Below are 17,535 nucleotides of genomic sequence, written 5' to 3'. Positions count from 1 at the left end.
GGAAGGAAGAAACCAGAGGTAGGAAACAGGATGAGGAAGACGGGAAGGAAGAAACCAGAGGTAGGAAACAGGACGAAGAAGACAGGAAGGAAGAAACCAGAGGTAGGAAACAGGACGAGGAAGACAGGAAGGAAGAAACCAGATGTAGGAAACAGGACGAAGAAGACAGGAAGGAAGAAACCAGAGGTAGGAAAGAGGATGAGGAAGATAGGAAGGAAGAAACCAGAGGTAGGAAACAGGACGAGGAAGACAGGAAGGAAGAAACCAGAGGTAGGAAACAGGATGAGAAAGACAGGAAGGAAGAAACCAGAGGTAGGAAACAGGACGAGGAAGACAGGAAGGAAGAAACCAGAGGTAAGAAACAGGAAGACAGGAAGGAAGAAACCAGAGGTAAGAAACAGGAAGACAGGAAGCACGGGGCAGGTAAATACAGTGAGTGATTTTGAAAAAGGAAAGTAAACCAAACATCAGATAGTAAACAGCAATAATCGTTGAGACACGAGTGACAGTCCCGGGCTTGCTGGTGTTCAGGATGAGGTAAAGTGTGTAAGAAGACAAGTGGTATCTAGAGTTCTGTACGCTGGCGGAGGAACAGGTGTTTGGGGACAGAACCATCTTTTTCTTTTTTTCCCAAATTTACATTTGCATCTTATAAATATTGGAGAGATTAAACGTTCCCCCATCTGGTGTGAGCTGTGGGCTGCTGCATCATGGATGTTCTCTTCATTCCTCCTCAATGTGCTGAGCAATGCGCTCGTTCACTTGACTGGCGGACTGAATGACTCAGTGCATGTGGGAACCGTTTAGGAAGCAGAGAGGGTGGAGATGCTCTTTTCATTGAGAACGCTCTGTAGGTGGCACCTCTCTGACAATCCACTTCTTTGTGTACACTAAAAATAGAAGAGGAGAGAAAGACTTGGAGATTAGGAGATGAACTATGAGCGGAGCCATCACTCGACTATTATATTCCCCCTTTTCATGGGATGTTCTCGTCCCGCCAGTATACACTTCTGTCAACGTAAATGTCCGTTGATTAGCGAGCGAGGTTTGAAGAGACAGGGAGAAGAAAGCCTCTTGTTGGAGCCTCCTGCTGAGCTTCAAGTGTCTGAACCGATATCAGGACAACTTTCAACTGCCACCGTTCCCTGCTCGTCTCCCCCTCCACTTTACTCTGATTTGTGTTGAGACAGAGACGCCCTTTCTCATTTGACAAGATCGGTTTGTATCGTAGAGACGAGCTGGAAATTGAATATCCGTGTTAAATCCGTGCTTCTGAAGGCGTTTGCAGATTAGTCTTCCAGAATCTTTCACGAGGCTGTCTGCGGCGCCTTTTAAAAAATGATCCGCAACTACCGCGACTTTTGTGTGCGAGAGGGAATGAATCAGCTTTGTGATAAAAGCAGAAGAGTAATTAAAATGAGCTAATAGACCTTATTAGCTATTTATCAGCTGCAATTGCATTCAAAGTTTCCCTGGAGGCGCCAGTGATCCTCCCAAACAGGAAGAGACTTTGAAACAGGTGACGCGGCGTCGTCCTGAATACAAATGAGCTCCCGGCCGCTCGGCTTTTACGCGGCTCATCCATGCAAATCATTTGACAACACAGTAGCCTTTTTCCATGGCCGCCTAATTCGGCACAATGGCTGTGAGGGAGGAGGACGGGGGGGGGGGCGCCGTGGGGGAATGTCACGAGTATTTGGGAAAGGTTAGACAGAGAGGAGGGCGTGTTGCTATCACACACTCCATTCATCATCACGTTTATACCACCCAGTCACACAGGGCCTTTGTGGCGCTATTGATGCATGTCTGTGTGTGTGTGTGTGTTTGTGTGTGTGTTTGTGTTTGTTTGTGTGTGTGTGTGCAGGTAACAGGGTGGAATGGTTTGAATGCATTAGTGAGGATGTGCCTTTGTTGACAGTGAATTTGTTGAACAGCTTCTCTAGAAAAAAATGAAAGCGCAGATTTTTATTTCAAGCAGCAAACTGTAAATACATGTCACTGTTCGATCAACCATTAATATGATTGTTCCCTCATCTTAACCAACCTGCTCTAAAAGCCTGAGTGTTCGATCTTTAGAGCCGTTTGCAGGTTGAAGAGTTTTCTTACGTTTGGAAAGAACCGGGCGAACTACTCAACTCTTCTGTGCAGCTGTGGCTGAGGAGATCAAATCTCAATCTTGACAAAGCAGAGGGTCGGACTTCAGGCTGAAGAGCCAAAAGCAAATCATCTGCTTGTTGTATCCTCAGGTCACACATACAGACATGAGAGGGGGAGTTTATCTTTTCATGTAGCTCTATGCCAAAGGGGCAAATAAGAGTGTGATAAGTAAAGACAGTGGACGGGTAAGGGAAAGAGAGAGAACATCATAAATAATCTCAAGGCATATACAGCCAACCAACACACCAACCAGCCATCCCACTAACCAATCAATATACTACCAAACCAACCATCAAACCAACCGATCAACCGACTACCGAACCATATAATCTTACAACCAACCATCCATTCATCCAAACAACACTTCACAACACGTGTTTAACTGAGTGTATCATGTTAAATTGCAGGAATAAGCATGTCAATACAAACCGATACCAAAGAACAGCAGCCACACTTGCAGCTACACAAACTAATCACTCAGGGTAAACATGGAATAATAATCAAATCAAGTAAAAGTATCCTTTTTATTTGTTCATCCTTAGTCGACTCGAGTTTCCACAATAACCACCCTGCCATCATTGTTATGATCCTCATGGATTCAAGCCTTAATTCATTATTTATTTTTTGTAATTTCCCTTCATTACAAACGTGTGATCATCCAATAAACTGTGGATCTTCCCGCTGTGTGTATTTGTGGATAACGAGAGAAGGGTTCCAGAGAAGTCGTGCAGCGCTGGTGAGAAGATAACGACGGCTCTCGATGTCTGACGACTAATCTTCGCTCCTCAAATCAAACACAAAGAGGCAAATCTCTGTGTTAATGAGCTCCATCACTCTTCCTAAAAGCTTCTATAATTCACTCGCTTCCAGAACGTCAGACATCCATAATGAATTATTTACACAGTCATACTCCGTGGGACAACTTGCTGACTGACACTGAGTCACCCAGTGTGTCTGATGTTGTGTAGGTGAGTGTGTTTATGTGTGTGTGTCTGTGTCCATTTGTTCATAGCAACATTTGGCACCACAGTGGGCTCATAGCTAAGATGTAGTAGTGCCAAGCTGTGTGAAGAAAACAGTGCAAAGTCTAATTGGAGCAGTTCAACGTGTGTTACCAGCTCCCCCATCAGCACAGAGCCAGGATAGACACAAACACACAACATTTGTTTTATCAAGACAAACCTGAATACCGGTAATTTGTACTTTAGCTGTAAATGCACGGATACAAATATAATGTAATTGTGTACTTAATGATTCTGATGTGTGCAGAGACAAAGTTCACGTTTCACAAGAGGCCAGTTGCTGGAAAATACAGAGCAGGAAATTAGCCAATTCTGTAAATTTTGCCCTGTGCACTGAGTAAATAAAACTGCTGCCACCGATTTCTGCTTCAGTTCTGTCACCATCAAAGAAAGAATTCACATCCAGTGATCATGGCACCGACAGGAACTTTGATTTGGATTTTCTCTCTAGCAGGTAATCCCACGTTTCTATGTGTCAGTGAGAATATCTCCAAAGTAAGACTATTTGTCTTTTTGTGGCTAAAACTAAAAATATGTGTGTTTGTGTGTGTGGTCCAGCTATTACTCATGTTATGGGGACCTGCACCTGCATTTAGTCACATTAAGGGGACAAAATGCAAGTCCCCATGATGTGGATCTTTACATTTTAAGGTGAAGACATGTTTGAGGGTTAAAATTAAGATTAGGCAAGTAGAAACCATGGACCAGGTCAGAACAAGTCTCCGGTAAACCAATGCAAGTGGATGTGACGTCCTCTGAAGTCATGGGGAAACGTCTGGTTCTGTGTTTGCAGCCGTGTGCGTTTCTGAACCTTCAGATGACACCTTCAAGAACTGCACCTCCCAAGCTCCGCTCTTTGAGCGTCTATCGGCTGATGTGAAGGTAAACTATAAATGATGCAGTCGTTTAATAGTCTTTAAAATCAGCATGGGATATACTTGCTCTATTGTCAAAACTAAAACAAGTGTGTTGTCTGTTACTGACCAACAGGAGGCAGCAGAGAGCAGTGGGAACCTGCCTTCTGAATGGAGTTCTCAGCAGTCAGCTGCACTCATTGGGTCCATGAGGCATCTGACGGATTTACTGCACAAACACCAGCTGAAAGGTCAGAGGTGTGTGTGTGTGTGTGTGTGTGTGTGTTTGTGAGAACACGTTGTGAGGTCAACACTCCTTTAAAACGTTGTGCTAGTAGTAGTGAGTCTTACACTGAATTAAGTGAACTCTGCAGAGAACGCTCTCCTCAAAGAAACTAAAATAAAAATGTGCTGCAGCTTCTACAGCTGATTTACATATTGATTGCCGAAGTTTATGTTTGTGGACGTCTGAACTCCCCTGAATGAAAGAGGGTCATTGCTCTATATAGGATACAGAATATAGGATCCATTAAAATGCATCTGGGGCCTGTGCAGAATTACAAACATGGCCTGAAAGAGCAGAACGATTCACAGAATTCACAGGTGAAAGGAACAAGTTTCACAAATTGTCTCGAATGTTGCTCATTCCATTTTTAGAGAATTTATTAAGTTGTCCTCAGGAAGGCGCTGTAGACCTGCTTTAGATCCTTGATACAATAACTTCATAACCATTAATCCCACTTGAACCAGGCCTGTTATTCTTGTCTGTACTTTAATCTTATAATTATGTTATTTACATAAGCTGAATCTCCACATGAGTCAGAAATAAAGTTAAATATGAACATGTTGCCTGTGCCGGTGTTTCCAGATTTCATCACAATGACACCTAACAAGTGAAATGTGTAATAACAACATGAAGTGTGTTCACTGATGTGTAGACTGTCAACTTGCTGAGCCAAAGGAATGTCCTGAAGCCCAGGTCCCTGAGAACGGAGGATTGGTTTGTGTCACTGTAGAAAACACGCGCTACTGCAAACCTTTGTGCAACCACGTGAGTCACGCATGCAATATTACACATCTACTGAATTCATACAAGTATCTATACAACACACGTCATTTGTATGATGGTTCTGCACAAGCAGGGAAAAGGATGAGTGATATAACCTGACTCTTCCATCACAGGGTTATGATTTTGGTTTCCTGAGGAGAAGTCGTTTGTTTGATTCATGCGGTCCTAAGACAAGATTCCGATGGGACACCCAGTACGTCGGAGGAAACAGACTGGCTGTGTGCAATGGTGAGACTGGGACAGTTGCTTTTAATCACTATCTGCCGATTTCTGAAGTCAAAGCAGTAATTGTTTTACGCATCCAATCTACAAAGATCCAGCTTCCTCCTTCAGATGTTCTTATGATAAAAGGTTTTATTTCTTTCATGTTTAAGTCTTAAACTGTTTGATGTTGAGTTGTGAGGGTGAACTTGACGTACTTTCCCTCCTCCTCTAGCGGCGATGATTCAAATTTCAGGAAACCAGACGGCGTATTTTCCTAAAGATCAGGACTGCCTGAAAACCAAGAGCCAACTGCAGGACAGCTTGATCCAGAGTACTGTCGCTGAGCTGAAGGCCAAAAACATAGAGGGAGAGCCGCAAAACGCCTGTCTGGTCTGTGGGTAACCATGATATGGAAAAGCAATAAAAGAAATAGAATTGAGTGAGTGTTGTGGTGTTAAAGTTCCATTGAGCTGAAATAAAGCTTTGGAAGTACTTTGGAAATCTGTGTGAAAGTTAAATTGAGGTTTCAAGTTGTGTACATTGTAGGTCCACTGAGAAATGCATCTAAACAAACAGAAGAACAGAGATGAAAACACAAGCTCGTATGTGGACTTAATTGAATTTAAGTGATAGAAAAACTGAAAAAAAGCAGCAAATACTCAAATAATTGAAAACCTGAAACCAGGAAATTTATGAAATTGTTATATTTTTTTGCTTCTTTGTCCTACTTAGACTAAAAAAAGTCAGATTAAGGCTGGCACTGCAGAATAATAATTGCTGCATCAGAGCAGAGTCAGGTTTAAACAGACAGACGTGGTCACTTGATTAAACTCGATTTATCTTCACAAATAATCTGCATCTACATTTTATGAATGCAGAAGAAGTGTCTGACTGCTGCCTCCTCTGCTCTGGGTCCGACTTCATTTCACTAACAGCCACTCACCATTATGTGAGCGACTATCGGTAAAATGATCCTGATGGCAAGACGTGGACGAGTGAGGCAGTTGAAATGAGGTTAACCACTCCGCCCTGTCTGCTCTCTCAGCTTTTTTCCAACACATCCAGACGTCGCTCACTGAGGTCAAGGTTAAAAAGTCACCACGAGGACGCAGGTCCTCATTAGGCGGCCGTTGACATTCCACTCATTGCATTAGGAATCACTCCAATCAGAGAGAAGGTGATCCGCAGGACGACCCTCTCGTTTAGACGAATCATCAATTACTGACATACATAGTCAGTGGACTGAGGGATTAATGGTGATACCCTGTGATGTCACACGTCTCCCATTAGGTGGCAGCAGATAATCTTCTCTTCTCATGTTTATTTTTGATAAAATAAGGGAGTATCATCATCTTTTATTCACTCTTTACTTTACTTTCTACTTTCTTACATTATTGTACTTCTCTTCATGTTCTTATTTTTATTGCACAGCCCATTGGGCCACACTGGTTTGTGTTAAATGTGCTTGATAAATAAACCCGACTTGACAGGATTCAGACAGGATTTAATCCTAATATTAATTTACTACTTAAAAATACATTTAACAGATTTCCTGTGGAGTTTTCATGTGACCAATGTGTCCTTTTAATATTTACTGTCTTTTCTATCCTTGTCCAACAAACATGTCTTTTTTTCCTCATCAACGCTATTAACTGTAAAATAATAATATTATAATAGTGTATAAATAGCAATCTTTGGTTTTGCACACATCATACACAAGATTAACACATGTGTGTTTCTGTGTCCACAAGATTCTGGCAATAGATTTAGTTCTTGCCACTTCAACAGTGAACATTTGAATCAGAACTTATATTCTATAGTGTTTTTTAAATTGAAAAAATTTAATTCAGAGTCATTGTTTCAATTGAAATCTACAATATTAAAGGAAACGTATATTTGCTTATCTATGTTTACACACTGCTGTTTCAGAGCCTGTATTATTGTATTGTTAGTGTTTGTACAGCAGAGGGCAGCATATATTTACAATTTGAAAGTTCCCTTTATATCAAAGCACTTCTGACAGGCACACAAACATTATCTGTGAGTGTATGTGTGTTTATGTTTAACTATTGTGCAAAAAATATGATATTTCACATTTCAACTGTTTTTTTTTCCGAGAGAGTAACATTTTTGTCAATGTATTTTGAGGTTGAAAGTGAACAAGAAGAAGAGAAATGCTTTTACAGAAATGTTGTTGTAGTTTATCTGGTAGCAGCGAACATAACTTTAAAGATTAACATGTCAGAATGAAACTCACTGCTGAAACTTCTAAAAACTTAAATTGAAGAGCAAACAACCCTCACAAAGACTAAACGTATACCTGTAATCCAGCGGGTTTAGTTAAGAATGTCGCTGTTTGCTCCTTCCTGTCCTCTTTCTTATATTTGTTCGTTCTTTTAACCAAAGACACAATGAGTGAACGGGTGTTAACCTTCCTGCTTCATCGCTCTAACGCTGCTCAGTTCTCTGGCTGCTCTCCAGCTTCTGCAAATAATGAGAAGAGAAACCGAGTGAGAGACGACAAAGAAACACTTCAGGCTGAGGTTTGGACATGAATGAGTTCTGAACTTTCGTTAGCTATGGAAAAATTACAAAAAAGAAAAACAACTTCGTGCTCCACCTGAGCTGCTTTTGTGTGACTAATCCTGGACAGAAAAGCCTGTGTCCTGTCTGAACTACACTTGAAGTAAAGACATTTGCATCACACAGACACTCACGGTCTGAAGGATCTGGATTTCTGAGCCGAGCGTCTCACGCAGAAGCTCCAGTTCTCCTTTTTTATGCATCTCCAGCTCCTGCCTCAGTCTGGTGAACAAATTAAATCAGCTTCAATTACTGAAGCTGTGGACGGAGAAAACGTATCAAAGAATTTCAGCTACTTCAGTCTAAACCAAACTAAAGGAAGCTAAAGCGTCTTGTTAGTATTCTTGCTTACAACACAGACTGCCCCTGCATGCAAAGGTCGTCTCAAGATCCTACTCACACAATCAGTACTTGATATTTATTTTTTATTTTATAGATTTCCCCCTAAAGTCTGGTTTGAAATATTTCTATTTTAATGTGTATTCAGAGGGATGTGTTATGAGAATACATGCAACAAAAATACAAAAACAAAAACAACTTCATCCTCGGAAATAGTCTGGGTAACTAAAATATGTGAGGATTTAACGGAAGATGATATGAATGTTCTGACAGTTGAGTTAATATCAAGAGTAGAAGCCAAAATTTGGACGAGGACAAGAGATGGTGTTCTGATATTTTCTCACTGTCATATCTTTCTTTGAATTTGTATTTAGATAAGGGTCACTAATCAGAATTTGAGTCATGGATCATTTTAAACACGTCACGTCTAGACATCTATGCTAGACCATCACCACTGGCTGGAACCAAATTCCTTGAGTGTGCAAACTCACCTGGAACAAATAAACCTGATTCTGATTGTAATTAACATGCAGCAGTGACTCTGTAATCATCTCTCCTCAAGGAAACCTAATGATAATGCGTTTTCAATGGACTGGATTATATATTTAATTTGTGTTTCAATATCTAGACAATGCCATAAAAAACTAGACAGGAAAATACGAGACTGCTGATCCTCAGTCTGCTCTTATTGCAGCAGAGTAAACATTTCACACTATAATTTCATAAACATACATGAAATTGTGTTACTCTTCTCAGTTTCCCTCTGGAAAACCCATCGGTCTTGGGTCCATGCTACTTGATGCCCCGTCTGTGATTTAACTATTATGACAGGTGTGTGTGTGTGTGTGTGTGTGTGTGTGTGTGGGACCTATACGGAGCCACAATTGAAAATCTAAGACACACCACCTCTGTCTTTCTTTTATTGAAAGTTAATAAAAGAGTATAGCACCCAAACTTAAAGTAGTTTTTAAAAACTACAATGAACAATGCAAAATGAACTGAAACTGAACTTGGACTAGTTCCAGAAAGAGGCAGCTTCTGATCCGGGGCCACACACACATTCGATGGTTTCTTCCCTGATGTTTTTTGAATAATTCTGCTCACTAACAGACAAGCAAACAAACTGATGAAAACATAACCTCCTCGGTGGAGGTGAAGGAACGAAAACTTGTCAATTCCTCAAAATAAAATAAAAACAACTTATGTACTTAAAATAAAAAATGGAGATGAAAAACTACATACAAATTTAAAGTGATGAAACATTAACCATAGCCACTCTGGTCTCTGTGGGTTTTATTAGATGTTTCCACTGCTATGGCATCTTTCAATGAGCCTCCACTAAATATGAAGCAGTGATAAATCAATGAAAATAATCCTACACATCAAAAAGATACAACTCCTAAAATCATCAATCCATCCCGATCACATAGACTGAATATGTGAAGGTATCTGTCTATTGTGTGGAAGTGAATGATCCGCTGCAGTGACCGCCCCCGCCCCCCCGTTCTGCACACTGAACACTTTTTAAATGACTGAAGCACTCATTCAAATTGACGTGCATTCAATTTCCAACGATCAATAAGCGGGGAGTTAAAATATGTGTTTTAAAGAGACACTACCGAGGCTGGAGACGGGATTGATGGTTGCAGTTCAGAATGGATGATCATAAGAATGAGTGAGAGAGTGAAGGGGGGGGGGGGGGCGGGGGTGCGGAGCAGCTCTCTCATTCCAAAGCCACATCCTCAGCACTTCCTGAGACTAATAAGCCCTGAGTAATGAAAGACCTGGTATGTTTAATGAGGCTGACGGATGAACAGGACATGCTACCCACATGCATGATTTAAGGCACGACAGGGAGACGGAGGAGGGACTCGGAGAAAGGCAGAGCAGGGAGAGTGGAGGTGGGGGGGGTGAAGGACAGAGAATAATAAATGAATAAATATGAGGAAAAGCATTCCGCTGTATGTCACAGCAATGATTGACTTTTTTGTTTCTCCACACAACAGCAGATATATGAAGATGAAGAGAATGGTCTTTAATGAAATATGATTCAAAACCAGTAAGAATAAATAACTACATGTTATATTTTTGATTTAAAAACTGATTTCATTGCGCTATCGCGGAGATGGGTCTGGGCAGTTTGTTAATCACTTCACAGCCATAGTATTGTAGAAAAGATATTATCCAAAGTGGTGGCATCAGCAATAACAATGACCCTTCCTTCCTGGAACACTATTGATCTCCAGTCTTCAATTAAATAAAGGAAGTCTCTTTGTGGGGAAACAATGTGGGTCAGCGTTCACCTACCAGACGCGTTCCGATAGAGCTGAGCCTCAATTAATATTCTACATTAGTTAATATTCTGCTGGGATGAGCGGATATGTGTCTCAAATGGCTTTACAACTGCTGTTGTTCACTATCTGTGCTTCAATCTGAGGAGATGAGGAACAAAAGAGCATTCGTAAATTCAGGTTTTATCAAGTTAAATAAATAAAAAAGAGATTTGTACTCAAACACACATTTATTCTCCCACTCACTGTCAAAAGGTGCCATTTAAAAAATGCTTAAAGTTGCTGCTGGTGCTAAACTGGTAAGATGCTGAATTACAGCGTCTGACTCAGTGACAGACGGATGATTGACGCGTCTCATAACCTTTTTGGAAAAGAAAAGATGCTGGAAGCTGCAGTTGTTTTTTACCGTTACTGAAAAATTGTAATAAACGAGAAGACAAACCTTACTTGTGCAGAGGATTCAGTACAGGGCACCGGGGGGTCGCTGACAGCAATTTTCTGTCCGAACCGATCCGAGCCAGAGAAAAACCTAAGACTATTGGTTGGAGCCTGAGCACAATGATTTCCCAAGATTACAGGCAAAACTCAAATAGAAAATCAAGCCAATGTGGATGAACCCGACAGAACAAGGGCAACATCCACCATGTCAGGACTATTTACTGGAATAATAGTGTTTATCCTACCAACGGAGCATCATAGACTTTGAGAACAGATGACAAGAAGCACAGACATCTGAAAAGAGACTGGGTAAAAAACAACATCATTAGGTCCAAGCAAAAAAACAAATTACATACGTCAGTATTTACATATAGAGGGGGGGAAGTGAGATCCAATCACAATTGGTCACCAGAGACACATTAACACTGGATTTTACAGAGTAGACCAACTAAGCTCTTGCTAGTCAGCAATCACTGACATGATGATTCAAAACAGCTGCAGCACAAAGTGTAAAACAGCATTTTTGAAAGACACTAACAAACCTTACCCTCACAAAGCTTAGTCCAATGTAGCTGAGCCGATATGATCCTTGGAGCTTAAAAGGCCCTGATCAATTCCAAAATGTACTGAATGTACATGTGGTTCTGTTTATTTTACATCAACTGCCTGTTCCCATCTGTTGGCTTACAGAGTCCATGCAAACGTTACGCTGCATGTGGATGTCCACCTTGTTGATACAGAAATAACCTACATGGACAGATGATAAAATATGAACCATCCAAACCCTCCCTCAGACGACGAAGATAAATATTCAAAAGAAATCTTTAAAGAGAAAACATAAAGACGGAATGAAAAAGAAGGGATTCTTCATCAGAATGAACATTGTCACAACCTGAGAAGAAAAGCATAATGAGGCAGCTCTACCTGATAAGGCTCTATATTTAAAACCAGTTTACATAATAATAGATTTCCAAAATTAATAACAATAATTAAGATTATTCACCCCCCAGTTCAAACGTGATGTATGATTCCACTAAAAATCAAACTGTATTTATTTGTTGCGAAGTCGCTGGATAAGCAACTCTCCGCCCCTCGCTCATTCCCCCTGCATCCATCACATTAGCCTCTTTTTTTACACTTGTTGACTGAATGAAATACACTGCACATCAAAGCCTTAATTAAGCCAAATGGTCTTAATGCTCTGTTATTTACACTTCCAGAATTGGACTCCAGCCACAACGACACGGAGGGAGAAACACAGACGGAATTAACTGGTCTACTCAGCACTTCTCACAGAATGAATCACTTCCACCCTCTGTGAATAACACCTTTTATCTAACAGGCATGCAGGACGGTGGTTTGTATTGTGTTGTTAACGCTGTGTGTCTTTCCTCTGATGAGAGGACAGTTGTGCTGTCACACACACACACCGGGCCTTACAGCCTTCACAACACACACAGAGCACTCAACTAATTCAGCATCACAGCGGCTCAGCAAAGGACTGTTTAAAATATCAGGAAGCTCAAAGGAAACATCTGCGAAACAACGTGTTTTATGAGCTGCTTAACAGCTTATTGCTGTGTTTACCTTTTATTTTTTCCACTTCTCCCCTCTGAGTTTTATTTGCCTTTGTTTTCCTGCAGCATTCACTGCTTTTATGTCTCATACGGATCATAAAAGACACTGCAGGTGAACCAGTTACTGTGTCTGTGTCCTCTGCCTGCAGACAGATGATGGTACTCACCTCAGACAGGTGCTGTCGGTGAGAGGTTTCTGACTGACACTCAGGCTGTCTGCTCTCAGAGAATCTGTCGCTGCTTCAGCCAAACCCAGCTGCTGATCCAGGTCTGTAGTGAAGAAGAATAAATAAAACAGCGACTTTGCTCAAACAAGACAGAAACAAACTGTCGGAGCACTGTTAAGACATTTGCTGAGGCGTCTGAGACCATAGACTGAAAATAAAGTGGTAGGCTTTGTGAGCTACATCGTAGACGGCAAAGTATTGAACAAAGGTTTGCCGACTTTGTACAAAGCTGCTGGTTTACTCTACGATGACGACAAATCTGCTGCCTCACCCGTTAGCTTTCCACCAGCGAGCAGAGGAGGTAACAGATGAGTGGAGCAACGTCAAGTGTGATGGGGTGTGTCGTGTCAAATTACTAAAAAATATCAGCTCTTAAACACAACTAAACATATATTTGTCCTGGGTAGCTACATATTAAATGTGTGTGTACTAAAAGTCCCTTTAACACACACACACAATATTTTTACATCCCTGATCTCCCTTCCAACCTAACCACCGAGCCAGAAGCCAACATACTTTATGATCAACATCTGGGCTCAAGATTCACCGGCCTTGGCAGCACGCATGAATTTTCAAATTCTAGCTGGCCTGGCAGCAGATACATTTATAGATGACTGTCTTTTCCCCCACCGAGCTGATTTCCATAGACATCAAAGACAGGGCATCAATATCAAGATGGAAGTGGAAGTGATGGTTTTTCATAGGCGGTGTGAGAAAGTACTTGAAATAACAAAAGAAGCTTGTGAAGTGTGTTGTCACTTTGTGGTATAAAAACAACATTTTAACAGTCGCATGCTCTTTCAGAACCACTTTATCTGACGCACAATAAACTGTTCACCTTTCCGGTTACTATCCAGGCCCTGTAGTTCGAGCTGGAGCGCTCGCTTCTCCTCCTGCAGAGCGATCAGGTGACTGTTCCCACTGCTCATCAGCTGCATCTCTGATTGCAGATAGAGAAAAAGACAGATTCATATCAAATTCACGCTGCTAAGAAAACTCATCTTCTGCAAAGGTGCAATGTGAGCATGTTTGAAATTCACTTTAACTGTACACACAATCAGATAACTGTGTTCCCTTGAGCCCAGACACAAAGAGTAACATGGAGACGCTCTTTGTCTCAGCCTTAGACGAGTGGAACTAATGAAAAGACTTACAACGAAATCAAAGTGTAGTTTGCTTGGCCATAAAAAAAACAATATACTGGCACTGAGGTTTCCCTACATGCAATCACTACATATTTGTTGGTTAAACTTCATGATTAAAAGGGAAAATTAAGTCTTAAAGTTCAAACTGTGTGTAGGAAACTCAATCTTTCCTTCTCTTTCTGCACACAGAGAAATCCATCTAATAAAGTTTAGAATGATGCATTTAACAGAATCCTGCTGCACTGACATGTGAGAGCATGTATACTGGCAGAGAAACATCAACCACAAATCTTACACTCGGCTCAATAAACTATCTCACTTCCTGCCAGACTTATGTTATATATTTGTTTTAGCCTCCATTGAAACCATATGGTCAGTTTTTCAGTCATGGAGGAATTTTGAGTTTTTTTCCAAAATGATAAACTATTTTCTTTCCAAAACATTTCAGCTTCTTTTAGTCTGATCCATACAACATAAACTTTCAATTCTATTCAGTGATGAGTTCTGATATAAATTTTACCTTCACTCTCCACCATTACCTATATTTTCAGTTCATATTCCTCCTGAAATCATATTGTCTAATTATCCACTCTATCGGTGTCAATGATCGTGATCATGACTATAATTCATCTGTGTGTATATGTATTCAGCTACTTGTACTCAATAATATTCCGAGACTCAAATTATAATTTTGAAATGCGCAGGCAGAACCACATCTGAATTATACAACATGTGTCTCCAGTGACAGCAGTACAATAAACTGTGTTTTATGACCTTTGTATAATGATTCCACGTCCCCCTCCAGGTCCAGGATCTCAGTGTGTGTTTGGCTCTTGAACACTGTTCCTCTGTTCCCTGGAAGACTGAAGTCACTGTTAAACCTTGAGATCTCTTGAAGGAAGCTTTCCTCTTCTTCTTTAGACTCCTTCTTTATTTTGGCCTGGTATGAAAAGAAGGATAAGGGAAAATATTCCCAACAATAACACAAACACAGCTGTTTGCTGATGCTACAGCGACTTCTACTACTGCTACAATTAGTGATATAGATATATTTATGTGTTGTAAATGTAAATCACTGAGTTTCTTTCCCACCCCACAGTGCTCACTGTAAGTCGGGCAAACTTAAGGTTTATGAGGGTATAACATTTGTAAGTGCATCCCTGAAGAATAAAACAGCATGCTCTCTAATAGGGCTCTGTTGCAACAGTAGCATGTATCTGAGTTTAAGTTCTTTTAACGAGGATGACATCTCTCAAAAATGTGAAATGTGTTAGATCCTGTTAACAAACAATAAATTAAAAGATATGTATACATTCCCTGGTTTCAGGTTTATCTATCACTTTAAAATATACTGTATTTAGATTGTGTACTGTTAGAATTAAAAGATGCCATCTCATACTCTATGAAAGTCTGATTAATCAAACTTATCTAACTAATCCACTGTAGCATTAATTGTGATTAGCAAATTTACATTCTTGTTCACATTGTTTTCATTATATGGACATTATAAAGTAGATCCGATTAAACACAATATAATAAACAAGCAGTCTAATACAGTAAATATGGCACCTATATGACAAGCTATACAAAATAATCACCAGGTATCTATATTACACATAACCACCAGTATATGAGATGTAAATATCAATTCCGGCTTCAACTGACTAAACGTTCCATAAGATGACTCTTCTGGCCAAGCAGCTCCTCAATTTGCTTCGATATCTGGTCTTCAGATTTCTTCATTAGCTCGTGCTGCAGCCGCATCACAGACAACTGCTGATCCTGGAGCATAAATGCATGAGAGGGAAATGAAGAGGTGCAGTCTGACAGTCAGATGTAAAGGGAGGGAGACAGATTACCATTACTTTACATATGAGATATGTGTTACTGATCAGAGAGGAGGAGAAACAAGAAGGATATTCCAGGATGGGCAGACAGCACGATGATTATGTACTGTATAATGTTCAAGGTAGGCATGTTAGTGACCCTTTCTGAGAATATGTAGGTGAACAAAAATGACCTGTTTCTTTGAATACTTGTAAAAACATACACTTTTGCAGAGTGACTATATACATCATTCCTTTTGAAACTTTTTGTGTTTAGTTCCTGTTTCCCTTGGATCTCCTCGTCCTGTGTGATTACACGGTACATCCTGAGGAAAGGAAAATTGCTAAATTACATAGGAAGGTAAATTCAATTCACCGTTGCCTCAGGCATGACTTTCAGCGGTTGTCAGTCTCTGACACGAGCTGTCAAGGAGACGGTGAGTTTATTTTTTTTCTCATACAGTAGCCAAGGAGCCCTGTGCGTTTTCAGCCGAGTGCAATCAGGTTCCGATTTCTCTAAACACTGTAATTATCTTCAGACAGCTCTTATAAACTGTAAGACATTACACCAGGAGAGCTGTAAACACTGCATGCTGAAAAAGACCCTGTATTTCTGAATGATGTAAACAGTTTGTGTATTTGAATGTCCACGTGTGGAGAGGCAGATAATACTCAGACAGACGTGGTGTTGTGTTCAGCAGCATTTCCTTATCGGACAGACTCATTTGCTCTTTTGATCGGACGTCCACTTTTACAAGTACAGGAACAAAGTTAGCAATATTTCTACGAGGTCAACAAGCCGGTCCTTGACATCAAACCTCACACGTCCTAAAAGGTTTCACTAATGCTATCCGGTGGAAATTAGCCATTGATTTTTGACTGGCAGTTTGCTGTCGATTCCTGTGCACAGTTGATGAAACGAATGGTAGAGATTAAGTGTTTTAAATCATAAAGCAGATCAGCTCATCAATATGCCAATATGCACTTCTTTACCTCATGAATCAAACCCACTAAAACAATATGCCACCTCAAGGTAAAGAGAGGACATCTTTATATTTGACATAATAAATGCTACACATGTATAGTGTATATTTAAATAAAACAATAAATATGTATCAGTTTTATTAAAGCGATAATGTTATGTAAAATATGTTTCCGACAGACTGTCGTTAACATTCAAACATTAGCAATAAATATAGGAGACAAATCCACCTTTTCATCCAGTTCCTTGATGGTCTTTTCATACTTTTCAGACGTGTCCTTGATTTTCTCACTGCATCTGATGATGGCAACTTTCACTGAAATAAAGAATGAACCGATTAGTTACACACAGGACTGACTATAAGGTTCAACTCCTTACATACAAGGGTCTTTTATCATGTTTATAACTTTATTTTTATATGCCTTATTCTAATTTCATTTTATTTTAATTTTAACATTTTCTTATTGTATATAAAGCACTTTCAGCTGCATTTCTTGCATTAAAGGTTCCATACAAGTCATCTTATTATTATTAGCTAATGAAGCTGCAGAAGAAAGACTGTAAAACATTAAACAACCTGTCACAAATCAGTGTTTTTAGTGAATTGGGTTAATTTAAAGCAGAAGAAAATCTAATTGTGAACTGGAATTTCTTAAAAATAGTTATTTTAGTTATTTGTTCTGCTAACCTGGCTAGCCTCACTTAGCTAACAGCTAACGCTACAAGAGGAAGGAGGACTTACCTTCTTTAAACTTCTGTGTCTGCTCAGTCAGCTGTTGTTCAGTCACCAGTATTTGATGGAAGAGCGTGTCCAAACTCAT

At 40.2% G+C, this 17,535-nt stretch overlaps 2 protein-coding genes across 2 annotated transcripts; one reads left to right on the top strand and one right to left on the bottom strand.

Moving 5' to 3' along the window:
- The first annotated feature begins 3,472 nt into the window (after nt 1–3,472).
- si:ch1073-126c3.2 (uncharacterized protein LOC555816 homolog) lies at nt 3,473–5,799 on the top strand. The gene is made up of 6 exons (XM_053436429.1): nt 3,473–3,633; nt 3,973–4,061; nt 4,170–4,284; nt 4,972–5,084; nt 5,216–5,330; nt 5,539–5,799. The coding sequence occupies exons 1-6, from the start codon at nt 3,591–3,593 to the stop codon at nt 5,706–5,708; spliced, it is 645 nt and encodes a 214-aa protein (XP_053292404.1). The 5' UTR covers nt 3,473–3,590; the 3' UTR covers nt 5,709–5,799.
- Nucleotides 5,800–7,754: 1,955 nt separating this feature from the next.
- On the bottom strand, nt 7,755–17,535 carry ccdc172 (coiled-coil domain containing 172). Its single transcript, XM_053435846.1, has 8 exons — nt 17,457–17,535; nt 16,945–17,030; nt 15,572–15,688; nt 14,681–14,846; nt 13,600–13,701; nt 12,702–12,804; nt 8,024–8,111; nt 7,755–7,790 (listed from the first exon to the last, which is right to left on the bottom strand). The coding sequence occupies exons 1-8, from the start codon at nt 17,533–17,535 to the stop codon at nt 7,755–7,757; spliced, it is 777 nt and encodes a 258-aa protein (XP_053291821.1).

Source organism: Pleuronectes platessa, chromosome 12 (assembly GCF_947347685.1).
Source record: "Pleuronectes platessa chromosome 12, fPlePla1.1, whole genome shotgun sequence".
NCBI classification, from domain to species: domain Eukaryota; kingdom Metazoa; phylum Chordata; class Actinopteri; order Pleuronectiformes; family Pleuronectidae; genus Pleuronectes; species Pleuronectes platessa.
This window is presented reverse-complemented; position numbering and strand designations above follow the sequence as displayed.

Bases quoted from the DNA above. Each gene is read 5' to 3' on its own strand.
- si:ch1073-126c3.2 (XM_053436429.1), top strand. From the start codon at position 3,591: ATGGCACCGACAGGAACTTTGATTTGGATTTTCTCTCTAGCAG. The intron at 3,634-3,972 runs GTAATCCCACGT...CTGTGTTTGCAG, and splicing joins TTGGATTTTCTCTCTAGCAG to CCGTGTGCGTTTCTGAACCT. The intron at 4,062-4,169 runs GTAAACTATAAA...ACTGACCAACAG, and splicing joins GTCTATCGGCTGATGTGAAG to GAGGCAGCAGAGAGCAGTGG.
- ccdc172 (XM_053435846.1), bottom strand. From the start codon at position 17,535: ATGAGTTTGGACACGCTCTTCCATCAAATACTGGTGACTGAACAACAG. The intron at 13,702-14,680 runs GTCATAAAACAC...ATCTGCAATCAG, and splicing joins CGTGGAATCATTATACAAAG to AGATGCAGCTGATGAGCAGT. The intron at 8,112-12,701 runs GTGAGTACCATC...TTTGTTCACCAG, and splicing joins ACCGACAGCACCTGTCTGAG to ACTGAGGCAGGAGCTGGAGA.